Below are 26,674 nucleotides of genomic sequence, written 5' to 3'. Positions count from 1 at the left end.
GGAGCACAGGGGAAGAAGCGAATGCCTGTTTCAGGGAGCCAAACGCGGCGTCGGCCGCAGGTGACCAGTCCTTTGGATTAGCCCCCTTCTTGGTCAAGGCGGAGAGAGGTGCAGTCAGAGCAGAGAAGTGAGGGATGAACTGACGATAATAGTTTGCAAATCCCAGAAAGCGTTGGATTGCCTTCAGTCCGGAAGGAGGGGGCCAGTTGAGGATGGAAGAGACCTTCTCCGGGTCCATCTGCAGACCGGTATCGGAGATTACGTAACCCAAGAAGGGAAGAGAAGACTGCTCGAATACACACTTCTCGTACTTGGCGTACAGACGATTCTCTCTCAGTCTTTGTAGTACCAGCTGTACATTCTCTGTGTGGGTCTGGAGGTCAGGAGAGAAGACCAGGATATCGTCAAGATACACCACCACACAGACGTAGAGAAGGTCCCGGAACACATCGTTCACCAATTCCTGAAACACTACTGGTGCGTTACAGAGGCCGAAGGGCATCACACAGTATTCATAGTGCCCATCGTGAGTATTGAAGGCGGTCTTCCATTCGTCCCCAGAGCGGATGTGGACCAGGTTGTAGGCACCCCGAAGATCCAACTTGGTAAACACACGAGCTCCTCTAAGCCGATCAAACAATTCGGGGATGAGCGGCAGGGGGTATTTATTTTTCACGGTGATCTGGTTCAATCCCCGGTAGTCAATGCATGGGCGTAGATCGCCCTCTTTCTTCTTAACGAAGAAGAAGCCTGCTCCCGCAGGAAAGGAGGACCTCCGAATAAATCCCCTTGCCAGGTTCTCCGTGATGTAGGCAGACATGGCCCTTGTTTCAGCAGGAGACAGCGGATATATCCGTCCTCGAGGTGGTGTAGTTCCCGGGAGTAGGTCGATGGCACAGTCATAAGGACGATGTGGCGGATGTACCTCTGATTCCTTTTTATCAAAGACGTCCGCGAAGGACCAATAGGCCGAGGGCAGTCCCGGTAGGGACTCCGGAACCGGAGGTCGTCGGATGGGCTGTATAGTCTTCAGACAATTCTCGTGGCAAGAGGAGCCCCATCGGATGATTTCACCAGTACCCCAGCTGACTGACGGTTCGTGTGTCCGTAACCAGGGGAGTCCCAGCAGGATTTGATGGGACATGTGTGGGAGGACGTAGAGAGCAATATTCTCGGTGTGCAGGGCACCGATACGTAGTTCCACCGGCTTGGTGATCCACGAGATGGTGTCAGAGAGGGGTCTCCCATCTACTGAGGCAATCACGAGGGGTTTGTCGAGTGGAGTAACAGGCACCTGGTACTTGTCCACCGTGGCCTGCTGGATGAAATTGCCTGCTGCCCCGGAATCGAGGTATGCCTCGGCCGTGAACCGCGTCTCTCCCGTTGTCACTTGAACAGTCCACGTAACCGGGTCTGAGAGAGTCCCAGCACCTAGGGTGGCCTCTCCTACCAACCCTAGGCTTTGGAGTTTCCCGGCCTCTCTGGACAGGAGCGTAGAAGGTGTGTGCCCTCTCAGCAGTAGAAGCAGAGGCCCTTGGCGAGTCGTTCTGCTCGGCGTTGTTCAGACTGCCGCAAACGGTCAATCTGCATGGGCTCGTGGACCGAGACACCAGACGACGCTGACTGAAGTACGGCGGGCCTCTGCGGAGGAGAGGAATGCCGTATCGGACGTCTCTCACGGGACACCTCTTTGGATCGTTCCTGGAATCTGAGGTCCACGCAGGTGGCTAGTGCGATCAGGGCATTCAGGGTGGAAGGAACATCACGGCCTGCCAGCTCGTCCTTAATACGGCTGGAGAGTCCTTCCCAGAAGGCGGCGGTGAGGGCTTCCTTGTTCCACCCCAATTCTGAGGTCAAAGTGCGGAAGCGGATGGCATACTGCCCCACCGTCGTAGTCCCCTGACGTAGCCTGAGGAGTGATGAGGCGGATGCAGCAGCACGTCCAGGTTCGTCAAAAGTTTTTCTGAATGCCTGCAGGAAGTCCTGGATGTTGGTAGTCACAGGGTCCTCCTTTTCCCACAAGGGGTTCATCCAGGCCAGTGCCTCGCCCTCTAGATAGGACATTACAAACGCCACCTTGGCTTGGTCGGAGGCAAACAAGTGCGGAAGCAGCTTGAAATGAAGGGAGCACTGGTTTAGGAATCCCCTGCAGGTCTTGGGATCTCCGGCGTACCGGGGTGGTGAGGCCAAACGAAGTCTGGAAGCATCCGAGGAGGCTGCCACGGGAGCTGTGGCCGTGGATTGTACAGTGGAAACCTGAGATGCCAAGGATGTGGCCGTCGCTTGTAGCGTGTTCAGGTGGGTATCCACAGAAGACATGAAGTTCAGCATGCGGGTCTGGGTCTCGCGCTGGTGTGTGAGTTCCTGCTGCAAGGCCGCTAGTGCTTCGGCGGGATCCATGGCCTGTTCTTACTGTTAGGGCCAGGTGGACGGGCAGACCCAGGAGGTGGATCCACTGGGCTGAACACCTCACCGAGGGCAAGGTGCCCGGTAGCTGGAGCACTAGCAGGACAGTCCGTTTAGAGGAGTGGAGCAAAGTAGTCCCTGGGACCACGGGGTCTCTGATGGTAGTCCGGGTGACGGAGCTCAGGTTCGGAGGCCGAGATGTCGTCAGGCAGAGTCCGGAACCAATGGAGCGAGAAGGCGGGTAACCACAGGGATCGGAGATGGCAGGAACTGACGGAATGGCAGGCCGTCACCGTTCGGGGTTCAGGTATCGTCAGGACCGGTTGGCGAGGCAGGAGCGGCTCTACGAGAGAGATAGGTGAGTATATCACAGACACAAGGAGACCTGACTCCTAGCTTAGGAAACACGAAGAACAGGCCCCGCCCACTTGGAAAGGATCCCCCTATATACCCAGTACCTGATCCTTCAATATCCTGTTGGAGGACACTGGCCCTTTAAGAAAGGGTCAATGACCGCGCGCGCGCCCTAATGCGCATGCGCAAGGCCCGGGTGCCAGAAGCCAGGGCAGGGAGCGGTGAAGAGGAGGCAGGGGAGCCGGCCTGGAGCAGACAGAGCTGCCGACGGGCGCCGGGAGCGGGGACCGGGCTGCCTAGGGACCGCAGGTGATGGGGGCTGGAGGCTGTGGAGCGGGGGACGCCTGACAGAGGAGCCGGGGAGCGAGGCAGAGAAGCCGGGGAGCGTGGCAGGTGAGTCGGGGAGCGTGGCAGGTGAGCCGGGGAGCGAGGCAGGGGAGCCGGGAAGCAAGGCAGGGGACCCGGGGAGCGTGACAGCAGTGAAGGGAGGGTCAGTGTTGCTGTGGGCTCTGAGGAGGGGGTGTCCTGGCTCAGGAGGGTTAGTGGACTGTCGGCCGTTGATACTGCGGGTTTGGGAGTATTGCGGCGGGAGCTATTGATTTGCCGGTGTGCTGCGGGCTCCAATGAACTACCAGTGGTTGATGCTATGAACAGCAAGAGAATGGCCGCAGAAGCAGTGCATGCTCAGATTGGCCTACTCAGCCATTTTCTTGAAGTCCATTGCTTCAACTGCTGACAGCTCAATGGAGCCCACCAGCATACTGGCAGATCAATGGCGCCCGCCAAAATACCCCCAAGCCCACAGTATTGCCGACCCTCTGTACTGTAACCCTCCTGAGCCGCTCCACTGCAGTGACATCCCCACTTCTGAGCCCTCAGTATCATCGACCCTGCCTCCTATGACCCCACTCCACCACTGACGCCCCGGTAAGCCATATCCAGATGATAAGATGCACTCACATTTTCTAATAAGCCAGACAATTTCATTTTGTTACTGCCGGTAGACTACATCTTCCCTATGTCATTGGCTATATTTTACATGTCAGATTTCCTGGATTATGTGATTATTTAAGACATTGTTATCAGTAAAAAATAGAAGTGAGCAGATCTGACAGAATTCAAATTCGCCAAATTGTGCAAATCTTCCTGGAAAATTCAATTTGTAAAAAAGTTACTGTATCTGTAAACAGAATGTTTTGTATTATGCTCTGGTGTATGAGGTCTCTCCAGACCCCTGAATATCATAAACATAACATGTAAAAAAAAAACCCATATACTACCTCACCACTCACCTGTCCGGCACCTCTACTGCATATTGCCCTTCATCCAATCCTCAGAGGTGAAGCTTCTTTCCCCTATCACTAGCTGTACCTTCTAGTCTGCTTACTCTAGGCCACGTCTTCAGGCAAAAATCAACCCTCAAAGGTCATTGTATGTCGCATGTCATGATGGGACGTATCTTTGTCACAGTGACCTTTGAGACCTGATCACAGCCAGAAATTCCACCTGAAGTAAACAGGCCAGAAATATGATGGCAGAAATAAAATGCTCTTACACCCAGACAGAAGGCAGCAGCGCTAGGAGATACGGCTAGCGAAAGAAAGAGAAAGGGTCTCTGAACACCAGATGTTGGGTGGAGAGTATCGAAAGAGCCAGGAAAGTGAGCAGTTTCATGAATATCCTTTTTTTTTAAAAAATTGTGTCAGCCATCTACAGTTCAGCAAAATGGCAACAGGCTGACAGCTGCTTTGCTAGATTAGTGCAAAGTGAATTTACAAAAAATACAAATACAGATTTTTTTTTGTATATTTCAATATTTGAGTATAATTTTTTTCCCCTCGTATAAATTTGGTAATCTCTAGTAATAAATATGTCCTGTTTTCGAGCTTATTGGGATACGTAAACTAAACCTGTCAGGTACCTGAAGTCTCCCTCACCACCTTTAGGGTATGTGCGCACGTTGCTTTTTACCTGCTTTTTACCTGCTTTTTTGCTGCTTTTTCTTCTGCGCTGTTTAATGCCAAAATGGATTTGTTCTTCTATTCAAGCAAAGTCTATGGGAATTTGGGTTTCTTGTTCACACTATGTTGTTCAAAATGCTGCCTTTTTGAGGCAGAACTTTGGTCAAAAACTCAGCTTTTCAAAGAAGCAACATGTCAATTGTTTTTGCCATTTGGGTTTTGCACTGCAAAGCTGAGTTTTTGACCAAAGTTCTGCCAGAAAAAGGCAGCATTTTGAACAACATAGTGTGAACAAGAAACCCAAATTCCCATAGACTTTGCTTGAATAGAAGAACACATCCATTTTGGCATTAAACAGCGCAGAAGAAAAAGCAGCAAAAAAGCAGGTAAAAAGCAGGTAAAAAGCAACGTGCGCACATACCCTTAAGGTTCGTAGCCCTATGTCTGCTTTCTAATAATGTTCATTGGGTTTTTTTTTGCCTGTGTGACAAAACAAAATCATATAGTGTGCATATGGTAATTATTAGACATGAGCTAATTGATTAGATGAATTTGAGTTCAGCCATATAAAATTTGAAAGTCTTGGTGGATTCAAACTATATGCAATTTGAGCAGTAAGATTCACCAAAAATGTCTGAGAACTTTTTACATACTGCAGAAGATTGCATCAACCACAGGTGGCTAATTAATGTTAATGTCCCTATAATGCTTTGCAGTAATAAAAATCATATGCAAATTGTCTCTTCAGGGAGGAAGGAGACAAACTCTAGTGTCACCTATTGGAAGACATTTAGGATTGCTACTTCCAATAGGTGGCACTGGAGTTTGTCTGTTTCCTCCCTGAAGAGACAATTTGCATATTTCCCCGAGGAACATTGCAGCCAGCATTGGACTGGCTACCGGAGGAATCTCCAGTAATGCCAGGCCTGGATTCAGTTACCTGCATTGCACTCCGGAGCTCTCACCTGAGCTCCGGCGTGCAGCCTAGACTGAACGACAAGCTCTGAGTGATTGATTCCCCGGCGATTGCGGTTCATGACAACTGCAGACAGGCTGGGCTGATCTCCAGTGCTCTCACCTGAACTCCCGAGATCAGCCCGGGCTGTCCGCAACTGTCATGAACTGAACCGCAATCGCTGGGGAATCAATCACTCGGTGCCCGCGGCTCAGTCCTGCAAACTCTGAGATCATACCAGGCTGAAGCTGAGAGCTCCAGAGTGCAATGCAGGTAACTGAATCCAGGCCTGGTGTTAATGGAGATTCCTCCGGTAGCCTATCCGACGCTGATTGCAACTATAAGTCTCCTCACTGGCAGCCGTATTAGTTTGTCACTGTCCGCAAGGAGAAATGTTTTCCACTAAAGGGTACTTTGCATGCTACGACATCGCTAGCGATCTCATTAGCGATGTGAAATTGTAGATCGCAACTGTGATCTTTGGAGATCGCACATGCGTAAAATAACCTATGTGCACTCTCAAAAGATTGTACTTGCGATCTAGAATTTAACATCGCTAATGAGATCGCTAGCGATGTCGCAGCATGTAAAGTAGCCTTTAGACTCCAAAAATCATATGGCAATTCACAAGCATTCAGGAGAGACAATATCTTGTATAAAATCTTAGGCAGGAAATGTAGCAGCCTATTATGGATAATTTAGGATAGTCAGAGGTCATCAAAGTTCAGAGCTCAGCAACAAAATAGAAGGAAAGATCTTTAAAACATTGGACAAATGCTCCAGATATTATTGTGTTGTAGATCTGTAGCAGTAAAGGATATGACTGTAGAAGTCTGTAAATAATACAGATATGTAATTTATATGGGAGGAGAAGGATGTGCTATCAGCAGCAGTGAAAATATGATTGATCAGTGATATGATGTGAATGTCATTTGTCCTGCTGCATTGCAATTTAAATTGCATATTTTTAATTCATTCTTAAAATAGTAGAAAGCAGCAGCAATGCATCACTAAATTCTATGCAGAAAATAATATCATACTGTACTTGTTTCTTGTGCAGTCCCTTTGGTGACTGGCAAAATCTTTTTTTTTTATTATTTTTTTAAACAGAAAGGAAAATTCTCAGAACTCCAAATACTTAATACAACTATCGTCCTCACAAAGTGTGCTTGTTGCAAATAAACTTTTTTCACATCTGTTTTATTAGTCTAATTTAAGCCCTTCAGCCCCCGGGCACTTTCTGTTTTTGCATTTTTGTTTTTTGCTCCCCTTCTTCCGAGAAGCGTAACTTTTTTATTTTTCCCTCAATCTTGCCATATGAGGGCTTGTTTTTTGCGGGATGAGTTGTACTTTTAAATAAAACCATAAGTTTTACCATATAGTGTACTGGAAAATGACAAAAAAATTCCAAATGCGGAAAAATTGCAAAAAAGTGTGATCGTACAATAGGTTTTGGGATATTTTATTCACTGTGTTTACTATATGGTAAAACTGAGGTATCTATGTGATGCCTCAGGTCAGTGCAGGTTTGTAGACACCAAACATGTATAGGTTTACTTGTATCTAAGGGGTTAAAAAAAATTCACAAGCTTGTCCAAAAAAAGTGGCACACGTTTTGCGCCATTTTCCAAAACCCGTAGCGTTCTCATTTTTCGGGATCTGAGGCTCAGTGATTGCTTATTTTTTGCGTCTCGACCTGACATTTTTAATGGTACCATTTTTACACAGATGCTACGTTTTGATCGCCTATTATTGCATTTTGCGCAAAATTTGCGGCGACCAAAATTTTGTAATTTTGGCGTTTGGAATTTTTTTGCCGCTACGCCATTTACTGATCAGATTCATTGGTTTTATATTTTGATAGATCGGGCATTTCTGAACGCGGCGTTACCAAATATGTGTAAATTTTTAAATTTTTTAATCCTTTAATTTTCAATGGGGTGAAAGGTGGGTGATTTGAACATTTAGGTTTTTTTTTTTTTTTAATTTTTAAAACTTTTTTTAATTTATTTTTTTTATTTTACTAGTCCCCCTAGGGGGCTATAGCAATCAGCAATTTGATTGCTCTGCACTATCTGCAGATCTCAGCTACAGAGCTGAGAACTGCAGATTTGCTGCTTTACTTTTAATGTCGGCTGTATTCCGGCATTGAGAGGAAGTGAGTCATGTTAGCTACAGGCATCATCACATGACCCTGTGCTACCATGGCAACCACCAAAAGTCACGTGATCATGTCACGTGACTTCCGGTGGGGGCGGGGTAAGTGACTGTCATGGCGGCAACCATATACATATCGCTGCCAGATTTTGGCAGCGAAATGTAAGGGGTTAATGGCCGCGGGTGGAAGCGATTCCACTTGCGGCTAGCAGGCACACGTCAGCTGTTGATAACAGCTGATATGTGCGCGGATCGCCGCCGCCTGCCGGCAGCAGGGGGCGGGGCTTACCGGAACATGATCCATGACGTACCCAGTACATCATGGGTCATTAAGGGGTTAAAACTAAACATGCACAACTATCTTTCGACCTGCAGTCCCATTTTGCTTTCTGTACATTTAGCTACATACAAAGCTTTACTTGTTATGTTTTTGTTAAATAATTAGGGGTGAAAATATTGTCAAAATAGAATTATTATATTTTACAAGATACTTCTCTGCCTTTGGTATTGGTGGGGGAGGAATTTGAGAGTGTTATGTAAAATATGGTGCAACATTCATCTTGGTCAAAGCAAAATGACATTACTCCGACAGTGATACCCTCCCTTTGAGTCAGTGTTCTTTCTGACCCCAGATAACTAGGTGGGATAATTTTTAGACATTTTTGAATAGTAAAAAAATGAAAATCTTTTCACCATGCTGTGTTATTAAATAGGCTAGGGATACTATTTACGTCTATGGTGTGGTCACCTTCACATTACTAAACCTGTGTTTCAGTTAAGCTTGTAAGGGGATTAATATAGTCCTAGGAGACCTGGAGGCTTTGCATTATTGTGATTTATGGCAAGTCAATTTAAATCTAACAGAATTTAGATTTGAAGATTTGATCATTTCTGCTAATTAGCTAATATTAGAACAGATAAGTATGACATCACACAGAATAGTCCATCTTCACATACTGTAATCACACCTCATTGAGCACGATTGATTTTTCTTTACAGTCCTCGGCGTTTCTAAATTAGTGCCACTATGACGATATGCTTAGTGTGCTACTGAAGCGAACATACTTCACATGCTACAGGAGGCATAGTGAAATTGTTCCTGAGATGAAGATGCCTGTGGTTGTGTGGCGCCCCTGAGGCTTCAGTCGCCACAGAGTATTGTACCCAAATTGTTTGTAATGTTAAACCCGATTCCTGAGGAGGTTAGTCCCGGTTTCACCACATTACACACTCAAATACACACCAGGTTGCCCTGTTCCCACTGGGGACTAGGCTAGAATAGGGTAATAAATTGGTCACTGACAGAGTGGCATTTTCAGGATGCCCTCAACAAGGGGCCCCAGTCTCACTAGCTTAGGACCTGGGGGGGAGGTGCAGCCAGCAGGGGGAGTCAGGAGCCAACACAAAAGTTATGGAGTTCTCCAGCAGGAGAGGAAGGGAGCAGTCGCATCTCAGGGGTGCTCCAGTGAGAAGGAGGAGAAAGTTCATGCAATTGCCGTGGGGAGAGTGAATCTGCTCCCCTAGGAACTGATGCCACGCAGGGCGGCAGGACTCCAGGGAAGATCATACTTCACGTTGGTTTTCCAGAATCTGCCTGGACGGGGAAAGTTTCAAGCTTCCCTGACCACACAGCGCCCGACAGCACAGAGAGGATCCGGGGTCTCGCATCAAGCCGGACCCCATATCGGAACCGCGGCACCTGCATATAGGGACAAGAGTACATCTCGTGAAAACCCAGGTCCTCATGTAGCTTCAAGCCAGGGGATCCACAAGGAGGAAACCCACTGAACACCCAAACCGGACTGATCTCTAATGGCTTTGGGTTCAATGGAGCCCATCATAACATGTGACTGGTATTACTCATGGGAGCGGCACCGCACTAAAAGTAAGTAAACAACCTTGAACTGCAGCCATTGACTCTGACTCTTTATTACCGATACTGCCGCTCCACACTGCCATTACTAATCTCCCCATCATCCTGCCCAGGGCCCGGTCCAGCTGTGGGGAGCGATACCACCCATAGCTGCTACTACCATCTGCCCCGGAGGACAGCAATAGCAGCGGCGGCCCATTCCCTAGCCACATACCACAGGTGGCATCACGACAAACCCCTTACTGCTACCCCTATCATACTTCCCCAGCAATTTACTGTATGCCTCAGGGCAACAGAGCCGGGCTAGGACGCCCCTGACAATGACAGTCTGTGTGCAATTTATCATCCAGCAATTGCCCCCTCCATGGATTGGAAGTGTGTGAGTGATTTGCTTCTTTTGAACCTATGAAGCCTCCTCCTTATTGGGGGTCTTGCTGCACTAGTTCCTTGACCTGGGCAGGTTATAACTGCTGCCCTCCATTTCCTGTAAGTAATTGCTAAATTTTTGGAGGAGATTTTATCTCTCTTTTTGTTGCTTTTTTTAATTTAGATATCAGTGTAGGGACCCACAAGCATGAGGACCCGTGACGTGGGTTGTGGGCAACCATATTCTGGCCATAATACCAACCAATACCTCATATGCATTTTATATATGTTTTTTGCACATAATATTTTATACAGGATGCAGCCAGGCACCTTAATGTTAGGCCTTGTTTATTGGAGTTCCCATCTCTGTATGGTGCACCTGGATAGTACTGGCTCAACCCGTCTGGTCAAATAGTATGGGCGTGACTAATAGGCTGCTAACCAGTTATTGTGCACCTACATGTGTGAACAGTGCCCTATACAAGCCATTTGTGTTGTGTGCAATTTTATCATCCAGCAATCACCCCTCCATCGGTTGGAAGTGTGTGAGTGATTTGCTTCTTTTGCACCAGTGGTGCTTCCACCTTATTTAGGGTCTTGCTACATCCTGCTAGTGCATTAATTCCTTGGCCTCGGCAGGTTATATTTGCTGCCCTTTATTTGCTATAGGCATCTGAAATCAGTCTAGCCTACGTGAACTGATGCTAACATGGACTATTCCAGGCTCATTAGCATAATGGGATTTAGACTATATTAGTTGTCTAGACACACATATTAAGATTTCTCTTGAAATCAAGGACATTAATTGAAGGCAGAAAAAAAAGAGCTGCAGATTAATAGTGACAGTTTGGAAGTCTTGATGATGTTACAGGTTCTTTTTAGTAGAAGTTCTTACCTATATTAGAAAGCAGTTAATATGTACTGTATTTTATTGTTTGTGTTCTGTAATGGTAATGTTGAAATATTCTCAACATTCTACTGTATCTTGAAAAAGATGTTGAAACGCACGTTGGAGGTGCTCCCTGGCTATGTGAGTGAGTATATTTCTCATAAGTGTTACATCTGTGCCTTACACTAATTGTGTGAAGGGATATTATATTATAAGTTCAAATCCTATACCTCCATTTCCTTTTTCTTGGCATAGTTCAGTATAAACTACACATTATTTGAGGCTAATTGTTCTTTTTGATATTTTGATATTTGATATTTTGTTTAAATGCGGATTGCACATTTCTGTTAGTACAATAAACCTCATTTCAATCCAGAAATATTACTCCGTCCATCAGTTATTAGATATATGAAACTGAAATAGCTGTTGCAAAAACCCAAATTGTTATAAAGAAAAAAGGTTAACATTAGTAGGGGTGCCCAAACTTTTTTCATATGACTATATATATATACACTGGAGTGGGATTATATGCTGCTATATCTATATGCTGCTACTTTATGTTTAGAACTTTATTTATTTCACACACACACACACACACATACACACACACACACATATATATATATATATATATATATATATATATATATATATACACTGTATATATTTTTATTTATTTATTTTGAACGCACTGTGTTTTTTATTCATTATATTTTTTTATACATACATCTATTGTGTAGTTTTCCTATTATCTAGTCATTTATTAGATACTGTTTGCCAAGGCTTTATGCTATTGTTTTAACAATAATGTGATTTTTTAAAAAATATTTTCTCTAATAAAATTATTATGCTATACTGTTAATGTTTAAAATCTACATAGAATAAGTTTTCTAGGCAGAAAACAAAGCAACATTGTGAAATAGTTTAAAGGCTCATGCACCTAACTGCAGAACATTCTGCAGCGATTTGAGAGGAAACTGCTGCAGAAAGACCACATAATGAATGCAGTTTTTTTTTTTTCTAAAATCCCGGTTTCATGCACTCTTGATGCTGCCCCCACCATAGACAGAGTGGGAGCTGCATCCAGAACGCACAAATAATTGACATGCTGCTTTTAGGAACGCACGGATTTGGGTCAAAATTTTAGCACCCAAATCGCTGCATTCATAAAAGCAACGTGCGGATGTCTCTTGCACAATCTACATAGATTGTGCAGGGGACGCAGGACGCGTGCATTTACTCTGCAGTGCAATACGCAGCGTAAATGCATGCTATTACGCAACGTGCGCATGAGCCTTAACTCATTAAAAAAATTGCAACTTTTGATCAACCCACACTTAATTGCTCCAGTCTGGTGCAGGAAATAAGAAAGAAAACTGCTTTCTTACTTCCAAGACTAGCGCTGCTCCTGCAAACTTCCCGTTGTCTCTTCCAGTGGTCATGGAAGTTCTCATTGATGGTGTAGAAAAGATTACAACAGAGAGATTGTAGGATTTTTTAATTTATGCACAGACTGGAGCTTTTAAGAAGTACAATAGTTGCAAAGTAGTGGAAACTCCTTCAATAGTACTGAAGGGGTTCTCCAAGCTTGGAATAAAAGTCTGCAGTCAGTCTCTTTGTGTGACTGCTGGCTTCTGAATCCTGACAGCATGCGGTGCGCACACTGGCAGAATTCTCCAGTATTACTGATGTGAGCAGGTCTAGTGTTGACTACACGTGATCATCCTCTCCCAATAGAAGTGTACGGAGAGAGACTGAGCATGTCTAAATGGAATGTGAGCAGAAGAATGCAAATAGCCTTCAGGTAGTAACGTGACCACCTTCTCACACTGGCAATATCAGTGAATCTTAACAGCATGTGCACTAGTAGCCGTCTGGATTCAGATTTCCATAGATTGACTGAACATTTTCATTCCAAGCATGGATGACTCCTTTAATGTTATAGCAGTTTTTGAAAATGATTGCTTAGCCTATCTGGCTAACTGTTACTTGGATGCTTCTTCTCTGTGCCAGTCATTGCACTGGCTGCCCATATATCACAGGATCTAATTCAAACTGCTTGTTCTCACCAACAAAGCTCTCCGCAGTGCGGCACCCCCCTACATCTCCACCCTACTCTCTGTCTATCACTCCACCCGTTCTCTGCAAATGACTTTCGACTAACATCCACACTAATCCGAACCTCCTACTCCCGGATCCAAGACTTCTTCCGAGCTGCACCAATCCTCTGGAACGCTCTACCCCAGGAAGCAAAGACGAATCACAACTTACTCAGCTTCAGATACACCCTAAAAACACATCTTTTTAGGGTGGCCTATCACACTCCCTTAGCCGAACTAAATTCACATAGTCCCTCGCCTTCTCAGAACATAACCCCACGTCAAACTCCATCACATCCAAATGCATCTCAAGGTTCTGGCCAACTGGTCCAGGAAGCCATTATTTATCCCACATTTCCCTGAAATGGCTGGATTGTCATTGTAAATAAGCACTTGTACCTTGTCCCCCCCATCTCATTGTAGATTTTAAGCTCTCACAAGCAGGGTTGTCTTTTTTTCCCCTTTAATTATTGTATTTTCTATAACTGTTACTTGTTTGTATATGATCCTCCTGAATTGTAAAGCGCTGTGGAATATGTTGGCGCTACAGAAACAAAGATTATTATTATTATTATTATTATTAGTTATTTTAGTAGAATAAGGTTTATGGCACACGTGGAATTATGGGTGCTCAAGACGGGTTCAAACCCATCATTAGATACAGAAAAATATTTGGCACACCAAATGAATTTAAGTACTTTATTATACAGGTAATCCAAAAATATCCAAAAAATGTAACATTTCGACCCCTATATTTGGGTCTTCATCAGACCCAATATATTCTTTAAGATGGTGACACTGTCAAATTAACTGTGAGATCTATAGATAAATCAGATTGCTGTTCTGTATCGATAAAATGGTGCAGTGTAACAGAGCGTCTTACATGCAGGGAGGAGAGCGCCTGCCTGCGTGTAGGATGCTCTGCTACACTGCGCGATTATATCTATACAGAACAGCAATCTGATTTATCTATAGATCTCACAGTGATTTTGACAGTGTCACCATCTTAAAGGCATATTCCTACTCAAGAATCTATTGTGTCTGATGAAGACCCACATATAGAGGTCGAAACGTTACTTTTTTTGATTGCCTGTATAATAAAGTCCTTATATTCATTTTGGTGTGCTAAGTTTTTTGCAAGTTGTTTGCTATTGATATTCTATATATTAATTTTGAAAATTTTCGATAAGCACAAGACCATCAAAATTCTAAAAACACAATAATATAAAATGTTTTTGTTTTTTATTTATGACCATAAGCATTATCTATGTCTGACTCCACAATCCATGCTGTTTATTTCACTTATTAAAGAACAAATATGCCTGGAGGCTTAAGATTTATGTTAACATTTTATGGCTACAAATCTCTTTTTTTATTTGTGAGCATTGTTTTTTAAGATACATTGGGAAAATTAAGTAATCCTTTTTTGACCACATTCTCACTGTAGTTTTTATTTGCACTCAGCCTAAAAAGTGATATATTTGTCCTAAAATGCATTTATGTAAGATTCTCTATAAAACAAACTTAAAAAAAGACCAAAAATAAAATTATGAATGCCTCAGTAAAGCAAGGATTTAAACTTCTAGTAGAAAATAGTTTATCTTTTACACTGAATATACTGTAGTCTTCGGTTCGGTCCAGCAATTTATCTAGAGGATAAAGAGCTCGGCTTGCTGCATGCCAGGGAAGAAAATCCTTTTCTTCAGAAAGGTATCTTATAATCTCTAGAGGGATATTTTGTGTCAGATATCCAGCCCTGAAAATTAAAGAAATATATATTAAATATCATACTATAAAGATTGTTTTGAAGGTATTTTGCAAATTAAAAAAACAGCCAAGTTCTTGAGAGACAAGTGAGATATTAGGGCCATTTAAACTCATAATATAAAATCTCGTCAATTGATTTTCCAGAAATTAATTATTCTTTTATACAATTCATCATTAAAAAAAGCGATGTCTGTCACTCTGTCCCCTCAATCTTTCTTTTAAGTGAATATTCACCTATTCTTTTCATTGACACTTGTTCTCTTCATGTTTTTTTTTTACATTTACAATGACTGTTTGATCTACATCAAAAAGAAAATTAAAATGAAATAGTTACCCTGAATACACAATACAGGTGAAAATTTCAGGATAATAATAAGAATCTGTTCTGGTTGTTATAATTTTTTGCCCAGCTGTCTGCCTATGGACTATTTGCTGTACGGAGGTGGAAATAGTGATTAAATCGTTCATATTTGGTACATAAAAAATAATGCCTTTGTAAAATTATACATTATATTAGCAAATCATTTTCATTGTTCAATATATAATACCTACCATAACATATAAATATAGCTATAAACAAAGAAAATTAATGTTTTAAATGTATTTAATCTCTAAAATCCTACTGCCTTAACTATCACTTTAATTAAAAAAAGAGATAAATGTGCAAACTACTTTAAATATTGACCCCATGGACTACAGTATTTTTTCTTTTAACTATTTTTAGCTTCAGTTGAGTTGCTAAAAAGGAGTTATGTCAGGACAAAGCACAAAATATTTTATATAACAGGGAATTGGAGTCAATTGAAGACATTTGCAAAGATTGGTTTAAGACTTAATTATAGTATTACCGTAAAATTCCTTAAAGTACACCCAACAAAAACATAACAACATTTTTTGGTTTTGCTCCCAGTTCTCATGAACTGAAAGTCTCACAAATTTGTCTAAATCTTTTAGTCCGGGTACACATATCCGGCTTTTCGCCGCTTTGAGGGATGCGGCGCATGGCAGTACAGTGTATACAGTACACTGGCAGCGCAACAAACGCCGGTCACATACTGTCATGTGACTGGATCATGTGACCCGGAAGTTGCGGCGCTGCCACTGTACTGTATCATACTGTACTGGCGTGCGCCGCATCCGTCAAACTGGCGAAAAGCCAGATATGTGTACCCGGCCTTAGTGAGAGTGAGTACTTCTCCTTTGACAAGATAATACATCCACCTCACAGGTGTGGTATATCAAGATGCTGATTAGACCCCATGATTATTGTATAGGTGTGCCTAAGGCTGGGTTCACACATAGCGACAGCGACAACGACGTCGCTGTTACGTCAGCATTTTCTGTGACGTAACAGTGACCTTGTAAGTCGCTGTTATGATCGCTGCTTAGCTGTCAAACACAGCGACGCAGCAACGATCATAACGTCGCTACATGTGCAGAGAGCAGGGAGCCGCACACACTGCTTAGCACTGGCTCCTTGCTCTCCTAGCTACAGTACACATTGGGTTAATTAACCCGATGTGTACTGCAGCTACATGTGCAGAGAGCAGGGAGCCGCGCACACTGCTTAGCGCTGGCTCCTTGCTCTCCTAGCTACAGTACACATCGGGTTAATTAACCCGATGTGTACTGCAGCTACATGTGCAGAGAGCAGGGAGCCACGCACACTGCTTAGCGCTGGCTCCCTGCACTCCTAGCTACAGTACACATCGGGTTAATTACCTGATGTGTACTGCAGCTACATGTGCAGAGAGCAGGGAGCTGGCACTGGCAGCAAGAGCTGCGGAGGCTGGTAACGAAGGTAAATATCGGGTAACCAGGGAAAGGGCTTCCCTTGGTTACCCGATGTTTACCTTGGTTACAGCTTAACGCAGCTGCCAGATGCCGGCTCCTGCTCCCTACTCGCTTCATTTCGTCACTCTCTCGCTGTCACACACAGCAATGTGTGCATCACAGCGGGAGAGCCCCTTTGAAGAAAACGAACAAGGGCTGTGTGTAACGCACAGCGATCTCAAAGCAGGGGCCAGATCGCTGCTCAGTGTCACACACAGCGAGATCGCTAATGAGGTCACTGTTGCGTCACCAAAACCGTGACGTAGCAGCGATTTCGGTAGCGATCTCGCTATGTGTGAAGCACCCCTTAGGCTGGCCACAATAAAATGCCACTCTAAAATAGGCAGTTTTATCTTGCAGCACAATGCACAGTTTTCTCTTGCAAAAAATTGGACTAGTGACAAGAAATAGCTCAGATTCCTGGTATCATGTTAATCTTCAGAGTATTGTAAAAGAGGGTGTTCAGCATGGCTTATGGATTTTCACACCAAATTGGACCTTATTAACCACTATAAGAATGAAAAGCTAATATTTGTCAATATGAATCAGGCATGGATCAGTTCAAACCTTGATGCCATATTGGTTGTCAATTATTACATTGGCTGTACCATTTGTCTGCTTGTCTTTCTGCCTGTATTGACTGTCATCTACACTGTTCTACTGCCACCATGGCCAATGGACCACACTCTGACATAAGTCTCCTCTGTGTGCATCATGTCATTTATACTGTATTACTGTTGCTACCCAGGCTGCCATTGCTGCACCTAAACTTCCAAGTTCCCAAACTCCAGTCCTCAGGGGCCACCAACACTGCATGTTTTCAGGATTTCCTTAGCATTGCACATGTGATGATTTAATAACCAGCACAAGTGATTATTCCAAAACCTGAGAAACGTTGAGGAAATCCTGAAAACACAAACTGTTGGAGGCTCCTGAGAACTGGAGTTGGGGAACACTGGTCTACACCATCTTATCTCTCTGCTGAATCTGCAACAGCCTACACAACTCACCTCCTGGCTGCCCACTGTGTTTAAAAGACATTACTCTACTACTAATGCTGGGAAATTTACTTTCATGTTTCTGTATCTTTAAGAAACAGCCCTGAAATTAGATTTAATTTTTTAAAGGCCTTAATGACAACAAACCAAATCTTTCTCAAAAGCAAAACAATATTACTATTTTGACTATAGAAATAATTGGAAAATGTGTGTATCGCTTGATAAAGAGCCATTGCAACTGCTTAATGATTTAGCAAACAAATTGCTGATCACAAAACAGGGCTATTTTTTTAACTTGTGGTTGAGAGTCCATTTCGTCTTCAAACTCAAAACAGTAGAATACACCTGTTTTTTCTTCCTATTAGGCTGGGGCCACACGGGGACTACTGCGATCCCCTTGCATGAGACTCGGCTCGTGCTGGCAGTACAGCAGAGCCGAGTGTCATGCATGTATCCTTGCAACTGAGGTCCGTTCGTGCGAGCAGACCTCAGCTGCGGGGGGCGGGCCGGCACTCAGGAGGGGAGGGAGGGATTTTTCCCCCTCTCTCCTGCGTAGCCGGCTATAGCCATTCTAGCACTGCACTAGCAGTACACCGGTGTACCGCGAGTGCAGTGCGATTTTTCTCTCGCCCCATTCACTTGAATGGGTGCGAGAGAAAGAGTCTCAGCTTACAATCGCAGCATGCTGCGATTGTTTTCTTGGTCCGATTAGGGCTGAGAAAATAGTCGCTCATGTGTGCTGACACACAGGCTAGAATTGGTCCGAGGGGAATGCGATGTTTTATCGCACTCCACTCGCACCGATTTTCTCGCCGTGTGGCTTAGGCCTTAAAGGGATAATTTTTTCAAAAGCTATAAAAAAAGCTATCCCAAACAGGGATAATTGTTGCACCCAACAGTGTGAAAGTGCCACAGCTCTTTCCGTTTGCACCACATGTTTATAAACAACTACTATGCCTAAATATGTCATCAAAAAGCATAATGTTTAGACCATTTACACTGACAAGCAAAAGGGTTACAATGTTTTGAACTTTTGACTTTCAGGCTCCATATCTCACCATCCACTACAGATTGAAACATGAGACTACCCTCATTTCACATACAATCATCATGGCTATCTTATACATAAGTGTGATTTGAAGCTATTTAAAATATGATTTTGCTACTAAAAATCAAATTTTAATTTTTTTTATTTTGTAAATCTACTTTTGGTTTTCAACACTGCCTGAATCCTTCTGGGCATGCTCTCGATCAATCCTAGCCTTTCTCAACCAAAATATGATCCCAGATCTATTTTATCTGTTCCAATTGTTTGTGCATACTGGTCGACTCACTTGGGTGTGTGTACAGCTTTTTGTTTACCCCTACTAGCAACAGTTCAATTGGGTTGAGATCTGAATACTGTTGGCGGCCAATCCAGCATCTTTACTTCACGGTTATTGAACCATTTCTTCTACAATTTCAATGTAGACTTTAGGTTGTTGATCTGCTGTAACACTATGTCATCCTTTTCATATGCATAGTACTCGAGTGTAAGAAATAAATTATCTTGTAGGAAACTCACATATAGCTCAGTATTGAAAACACCTTTGATCCTGGTCAATTGTCTAGTATTTTTGTGTGTGAAAAAGCCCATATCATCAGGTTTTCTCCACTATACTTCAATTTCTCAAGTCATTAGCGACTTCTTCTATCAATGCTGTGTCACAGATAACAGACAACCCTATGGTGTCTGGTTGCAAAAGGTTGCTGCATTTTGCTGCACAAACTACTTTTTGATATAGGTTAGACCCGTTGAAGCACTGCCACAGTGCGAAACGGCCATCGTCTGACGTGCTGTTTCGTCCTATCCCCTCCCCGCCTGCCACAGCATGTAACCTCCATGTGTGATTAAATATTTTTGTATTGCACAGCAAAGATCGGTGAATGCTTTTTCATTTTTTCATTATCCTTCACCCTCTGTGGTGTCTTTGTGTCGCCCAGGTCTATGAGGTACTTGGTCCCAGCCGGTGTATTGCTGGGGAAATGTCACTTGGTAGCCGTTGCCCGGTTCCGTGTGTTCCCGGTAGGTGATGTGGATGGGTGCAGAAAGAAGGTAGGCAACACAGGGATTTACCATGTAACTGATTCCTTTACTCACAGTCAGATGGAAACTGGTCACCCGAGGAAGGCTGGTCTTGATCGCTGGTCCCCTTAGTCCCAGTGCCAGTTTAGTGACCTGGTGGCTATTTTCCCCTGCACTTGTCTTTAGTTGTTGGGTCCCCCTTGCTTGGGGTACCTGGGGGTCCTTTCCCGGTAGTCTCTCAACGGTAGTCCGTATGACGGTAGCGTGAACCCTGTGGGGTTGGAGTCTCTGGTTCTGTTCCCCAGTTCCCCCGTTGCTACTGAGTCCCAAACTTCAAGGTCAGTGAGGTCCTTGATGGTCCCCTCACTGTTCAGATTTTATCAGGTCTGCCTGGAGCATTTGCCTGACCTAGGATTCTGTACTCCGTCGGTGCTATGGTTCCAGGAGCACTCCACCGTACTCCACCGACAACCAAACGCCTTGGCCCTCAGGTCACCGGCACACTCGCTGTCCGTCCATCCGTCACCGATGACCCTCAACTACTCCACTCTCTGACTGTCCACTGTCTGCCCCTTCCACCTGGTCGTCTAGTGGACTAGATCGGCTCCATCTCTAAGTGGCCATCCTTTAGGTCCAACCCTAGTCTGGCACCAGTCTATGGGGAATTTGGGGTAAAACAGGGATTAGCTGGAATGTTTTTGTTGGTACCGGCACTAGTCTTCTGGGTCCCTGGGGGTAGGCCCTGCATCCTGGTGGGGATGTAGTACCTTGTAGCACCCTGATAGCTTCAGAGGCTCTACATCTTCATATACTTGCATTTCCCCTTGGTATATTGTTCGAGATAGAGTTACGTTTTTACATGGTCCTGATTGCAACTAGTTGGCTTGTAATCATCTGGAGAAACATTGTTGTATGCTACTGTTCCACTCCCTAAAGGGTGCTTTACACGCAACTACATTGCTAATGAGATGTCGTTGGGGTCACGGAATTCATAACACACATTCGTTCTCATTAGCGACGTCGTTGCGTGTGACACGTACGAGCGACCACTAACGATCAAAAATACTCAGCTTATCGTTGATCGTTGACACGCTGTCCATTTCCCAAATATCATTGCTGATGCAGGATCAGGTTGTTCATCATTCCTGCGGCAGCACATATCGCTATGTGTGACACCGCAGGAACGAGGAACCTCACCTTAGATGCGGCCACCCGCAATGAGGAAGGAAGGAGCTGGGCGGGATGTTCGTCCCGCTCATCTCCGCCCCTCCGCTTTTATTGGGTGGCCTCTTATTGACGTAGCTGTGACGCTGAACGAACCACCCCCTTAGAAAGGAGGTGGTTCGCCGGTCACAGCGACGTCGCTAGGCAGGTAAGTATGTGTGACAGGTCCGAGCAATGTTGTGCACCATTGGCAGCGATTTGCCCATGACACACAACTGATGGGGGCGGGTATGCTCGCTAGCGAGATCGCAGCATGTAAAGTGCCCTGAAGTCATCTTAGAGATAAGTTGTTTGTTTACTTCCTCTGTTTGTTTTCCCTGTATGTTCTTTAGGACTTAGTGGGGCAGGCTATTGCTCATCCTACTCATTCATTACCTAAGGCCCAGTTCATAGTCAACTAGGGCCCGGTATCTTGCTTGGTGAGAAGGTGCAGAACCTATCTAGGGACGTGAGGAGAGCCAGGGGCTAATGGAAGTTTTTTTCAGGGGTCACCATCTCCCCCACCCTTAGAAACAGGGTTTTCCACTTCCCCCTCCTCCCTTTTTGCCATTCGCTCTGTATTTCTCCATACCTGAAATTTTCTCTTAGATCTTGCAGTTCTATTAGCACCCATCAGAGCTTAGTCTATTGACTTTCTGCTTATCGCTCTAAAACATTGTTTTCCAATCTTCCACAGTCCACTTTTCACACTTTTTTACAAATTTAAGCCATTGCTTCATATGACATCACTGAAGTTGAAGCTTCTTCCCCTCTTTTCAGTCCATCATTCTAGACTTGTGCAATGTGCAGTTGTAGCAATAAATCCAGCTCAACATTATCATTCTCCACTCCTTGTTCAGAGCCTGGAGCAAGGCCCCGTCGTGGCCCGATTATTGGATGAGTAAAACAGGATGGTCCAGATCAAATGAGCAATTTCTTCTTTATTACTTGAAAAATGTATATTCATGGAACATCAAACATTCACAAGGAAACCTCACATGAAGCAGTTTGCCAATTTTCTTGACTGAAAGACTGAACTGAATGATTCTGTTTCTTTTTTCTTGGGAAATCTTCATGGCTGCTCCTCAATTTGAACCAGTGATGTTTCCCTTGGTAATCAACCTAATAAAACACTGATCTTTTAGGGAATGTGAGGATAGATTGTAATTTGTAGTATGCAGGATTAAAAAGATTTTTCAACAAACAGGAGCAAAATAGTAACAATGCAGTGACATGACAAAAATCTGCATAATTAATCATATGCTGAATAGTTGCAACTCAAATTCGTGTATGACATATTCAAGAATATTGTCTATAGAATGAAGGTAATTTCACGCTCAAAGCTGTAATGAATGGTAAGATATGGAGGCTAAAAATAAAAAGTTCAAAACATTCCTACCCTTTTGTTCATTAGTTTATATATATATATATTTACACTTAAAAATAATGCAATAAGTCTGTCAAAAAGAAAAGACTCATGCAGCCACGTCAGTGAAAATAAATTACTCTGAATGCAAAAAAGCTTGTTCATTGGCTATGAAGCAGGTTTCCAACAAACTTTATTAACATATGAACAGTAACCGAACTCTTACTTTTTATAAAAAAGTCCAAGTCTGTGTTCGAGTCCAATACCACGACAATTCAATTTTGCTCATCTCTAGTTGTGTTTGATGTTCCAATTTAGCTTTCTATTAGTGTGCATTCACAAATGTAATAACTAGAGATGAGTAGTCCCTGTTATTTTTTTTTTAAATACAGTTCTGGTCTGGAATCCAGTCCCCGTATAAGTCTATGGGAATCTGAAACCGGAGATTAGAAATGTCGGTAGAGGGATAGGGGAGATAGGAGTGCACGTGGTGTACTTACCAAAGATCTGTCATGGCGGTATGCTGCTTCCAGGTCCGCATTCCCTTCCAGAGCAGTTAATTAACTTTCATTGAATATGTACTGCTTTCCCCGCCCACTAGCTCCTCTTATTGGGAGCAGTTATATGCGCCCCCCTACACTGAGTGGCAGCATGTCAGCTGACTGCTTCCAATCACAGCTCGTCTATCTCATAGGCTGGAATCACACTGGCGCATGGCATTAGATAAAACTGCTTTGGATGAAATATGCTAATGACCCTCAGCTTATAATCTGTGCGCACGTGAGCTGAGTGTCATGATGTGACTGTGATCTGATCCTGTGATTGGTATTAATCCCTCCATCTCCTCCATTGGCAGCCAGTGCAAATATCGCTCTGCAATTGAATGTCATCAGTGCAGTCAGATGTCTCTCTCGCACCCACAGACTTGAATGGATGCAAGTGATAGGAGACTTGCAGGCAATTGCAGTATGCTACGATTTTTTTCCTCAGTCCAGTTAGGGCTGGGGAAAATCTTGCAGATGTGAGCTGCAACATTGTCTTACATGGGGCCAAGTGCAATGCGAGATTTTCACAATGCACTCGAGCTAGTTATATTGTATTCTGTAGTGAGACTTCCTTTGCAGAAAATTCACTATCACTAGAGAATTTCTTTGTTACATCAATCTGCAATTTAAGGGCGGATTCTAAACTAGCCAAATTTGTACGTTACTCCTCCAACAATAAAGTCATTAGTTTAAGTGAACACTCTGTTGTCTCCCTTTCCCATCTCCCAGCCAAATCAGAGCTTTTACAGTCATGGCCAAAAGTTTTGAGAATGCTACAAATATTAATTTGTACAAATGCTACTGCTTAAGTTTTTCTAATGGCAATTTGCATATACTCCAGAATGTCATAGAGTGATCAGCTTAACAGCAATTACTTGCAAGGTCAATATTGGCTAAGAAAATGAACTTTAACCCACAAAACACATTTCAACATCATTGCATTCCTGCCTTAAAGGGAGCAGCTAACATTGTTTTGGTGATTGTTCCATTAACACAGGTGTGGGTGTTGATGAGAACAGGGCTGGCGATCAATCAGTCATGATTAAGTAAGAATGACACCACTGGACACTTTAAAAGGAGGCTGGTGCTTGGTATCATTGTTTCTCTTCAGTTAACCATGGTTATCTCTAAAGAAACCCGTGCAGCCATCATTGCTCTGCACAAAAATGGCCTAACAGGGAAGAGTATCGCAGCTACAAAGATTGCACCTCAGTCAACAATCTATCGCATCATCAAGAACTTCAAGGAGACAGCTTCCATTGTTGCCAAAAAGGGTCCAGGGCGGCCAAGAAGGACCAGAAAACGCCAGGACCGTATCTTAAAACTGTTTCAGCTGCGGGATCGGACTACCAGCAGTGCCGAGCTAGCTCAGCAATGGCAGCAGGCTGGTGTGCGTGATTCTGCACGCACTGTGAGGCGGAGACTACTTGAGCAAGGCCTGGTTTCAAGGAGGGTAGCAAAGAAGCCACTTCTCTCCAGAAAAAACATCAGGGACCGACTGATATTCTGCAAAAGGTACAGGGAGTGGACTGCAGAGGACTGGGGTAAAGTCATTTTCTCAGATGAATCCCCTTTTCGATTGTTTGGGACATCTGGAAAACAGCTTATTAGGAGAAGAAGAGGTGAGCGCTACCACCAGTCTTGTCTCATGCCAACTGTTAAGCATCCTGAAATGATTCATGTGTGGGGTTGCTTCTCAGCCAAGGGAATAGGCTCACTCACAGTCTTGCCTAAAAACACAGCCATGAATAAAGAATGGTACCAGAATGTCCTCCAAGAGCAACTTCTCCCAACTGTCCAAGAGCAGTTTGGCGCCCAACAATGCCTTTTCCAGCATGATGGAGCACCTTGCCATAAAGCAAAGGTGATCACTAAATGGCTCATGGAACTAAACATAGAGATTTTGGGTCCATGGCCTGGAAACTCCCCAGATCTTAATCCCATTGAGAACTTGTGGGCAATCATCAAGAGAGGGGTGGACAAACAAAAACCAACAAATTCTGGCAAAATGCAAGCATTGCTTATGCAAGAATTGACAGCTATCAGTCAGGATTTGATACAGAAGTTGATTGAGAGCATGCCAGGGAGAATTGCAGAGGTCCTGAAGAAGAAGGGTCAACACTGCAAATATTGACTTGCTGCATTAACTCATTCTGTCAATATAACCTTTTGGTACTCATAATATGATTGCAATTATATTTCTGTATGTGATGTAAACATCAGACAAACACAATGTTGGTGTCATTCTCAAAACTTTTGGCCATGACTGTATATCTATAGCCTGGTGTGAGAGAAATCTGCAGGTACCTAGGGACAATTTTTGCCTTTAAATAACTCTTGAGCTATTGGACCTCCCAGGAGGTGGTACGTTCCTTGTATATTTTTGTTAAATCATTAAAGGCTTCATTCAGAGTAGGAGTGTATTTCTTTTGGACAAATTTTTTTCCTGAGAAAACTTCCCTTGCTTCTGAGAACCAGCTGTTTGTATCAATACCTGAGGCTAAAAAAACAGCTTATCTAAATAATTGTGGTTCGTTTTTTGTGACCAATGTGACCTGGTTGTATAAAAAAACATCCATTCTATGGTGGATTTTCATGTGTGGAATTCAAATTGATGTGGAGTGTGTTCAGTCTTTAAAGCCTGCTTTACATGTTGCAATTTTGCATACGATATCGTATGCGATTTGCAACGCCCCCATCGTATGTGTGGCACGTTCATTTTGTTGAACGTGCCACATAAACGATTAATCCCCATCACACATACTTACCTTCCATAGGACCTCGATGTGGTCGGTGAAGGTCCACTTCCTGGAGTGGGAGGGACGTTCGGCGTCACATCGACATCACGTGGCAGCCGGCCTATAGAAGCGGAGGGGCGGAGCTGAGCGAGATGTAAACATCCTGCCCACCTCCTTCCTTCCGCATTACCGGCCGGGAGCCGCAGGATTTAGGTAAGATCTGTTCATCGTTCCTGGGGTGTCACACACTGCGATGTGCGCTACCCCGGTTACGATGAACAATCTGACATACAATTCATAAGGAATGTACGACGTGCGTGCGATGAACGTTTTACCGTTCAATCGCAATCGCACGTAGCTGTTACACACTGCAATGTAACTTACAATGCCGGATGTGCGTCACTTACGACGTGACCCCGCCGACACATTATAAGATACATTGCAGCGTGTAAAGGGGGCTTAATACCACTTGGGCTTGTGGTTTTTTAGGCACTGCCACATTTTTCTTATTGCCCCGTTCTTTTATTGGGAAGTGAAATATTTCTTACTTCCTTTTAAGGCATACTATTAAAGGTTATATTTTAATTGATACCATTTTTTTGCTATTTATCTGGATTTGTATGATTGATGGTAACCACGAGTGGCTTATGATACAATTCAATCACCCCCCAAAAATTAAAATATGGAAACTCCAACTTTATTGTGAAGTTCACAGTGAATTCAATTAATTTCAACTCATTTAATTTATCTGAAGCATTTAGGGAAAATACATATGGCTTTGTAATATTTTTTTTCTTGCATTATAATGTACACAGCGTGAAATCTTATTTATCTTTGCCAATGTTTCTCAAAATAAGAGGCTGTCCTCACGAGTGAGGTGCCCCTCGGTTGTTGTTAAGGCTCAGCTGGGAAATCAGTATTCACAGAAGTAATTAAGAGGCGCACAATGCTTTTCTTTGGCTGCTGTTATTTCTAGTTTATCAACATAATTGATACATTCTGAACATATTGTTGTGTTATACTGGGCTCAGGAAACAAAAAAGAGCAAAAAAAAATAATTTAAGTTGTATTTTTCATCTTGGCATACATTTACACTATT

At 43.7% G+C, this 26,674-nt stretch overlaps 1 protein-coding gene across 1 annotated transcript in view; it reads right to left on the bottom strand.

The window, feature by feature from the left end:
• TRHDE (thyrotropin releasing hormone degrading enzyme) overlaps positions 1 to 26,674 on the bottom strand; it is a 1,371,551-nt gene that overhangs the window by 196,121 nt on the left and 1,148,756 nt on the right. The window contains exon 13 of the mRNA XM_075344896.1: positions 14,669 to 14,816. Within this exon, the coding sequence (XP_075201011.1) occupies positions 14,669 to 14,816 (148 nt within the window). The remainder of the gene's footprint in view (positions 1 to 14,668; positions 14,817 to 26,674) is intronic.

The sequence above is a fragment of the Anomaloglossus baeobatrachus genome, chromosome 4 (assembly GCF_048569485.1).
Source record: "Anomaloglossus baeobatrachus isolate aAnoBae1 chromosome 4, aAnoBae1.hap1, whole genome shotgun sequence".
Taxonomy (NCBI): domain Eukaryota; kingdom Metazoa; phylum Chordata; class Amphibia; order Anura; family Aromobatidae; genus Anomaloglossus; species Anomaloglossus baeobatrachus.
The sequence above is the reverse complement of the archived record's forward strand: the minus strand, read 5'-3'. Positions and strand labels throughout refer to the sequence as shown.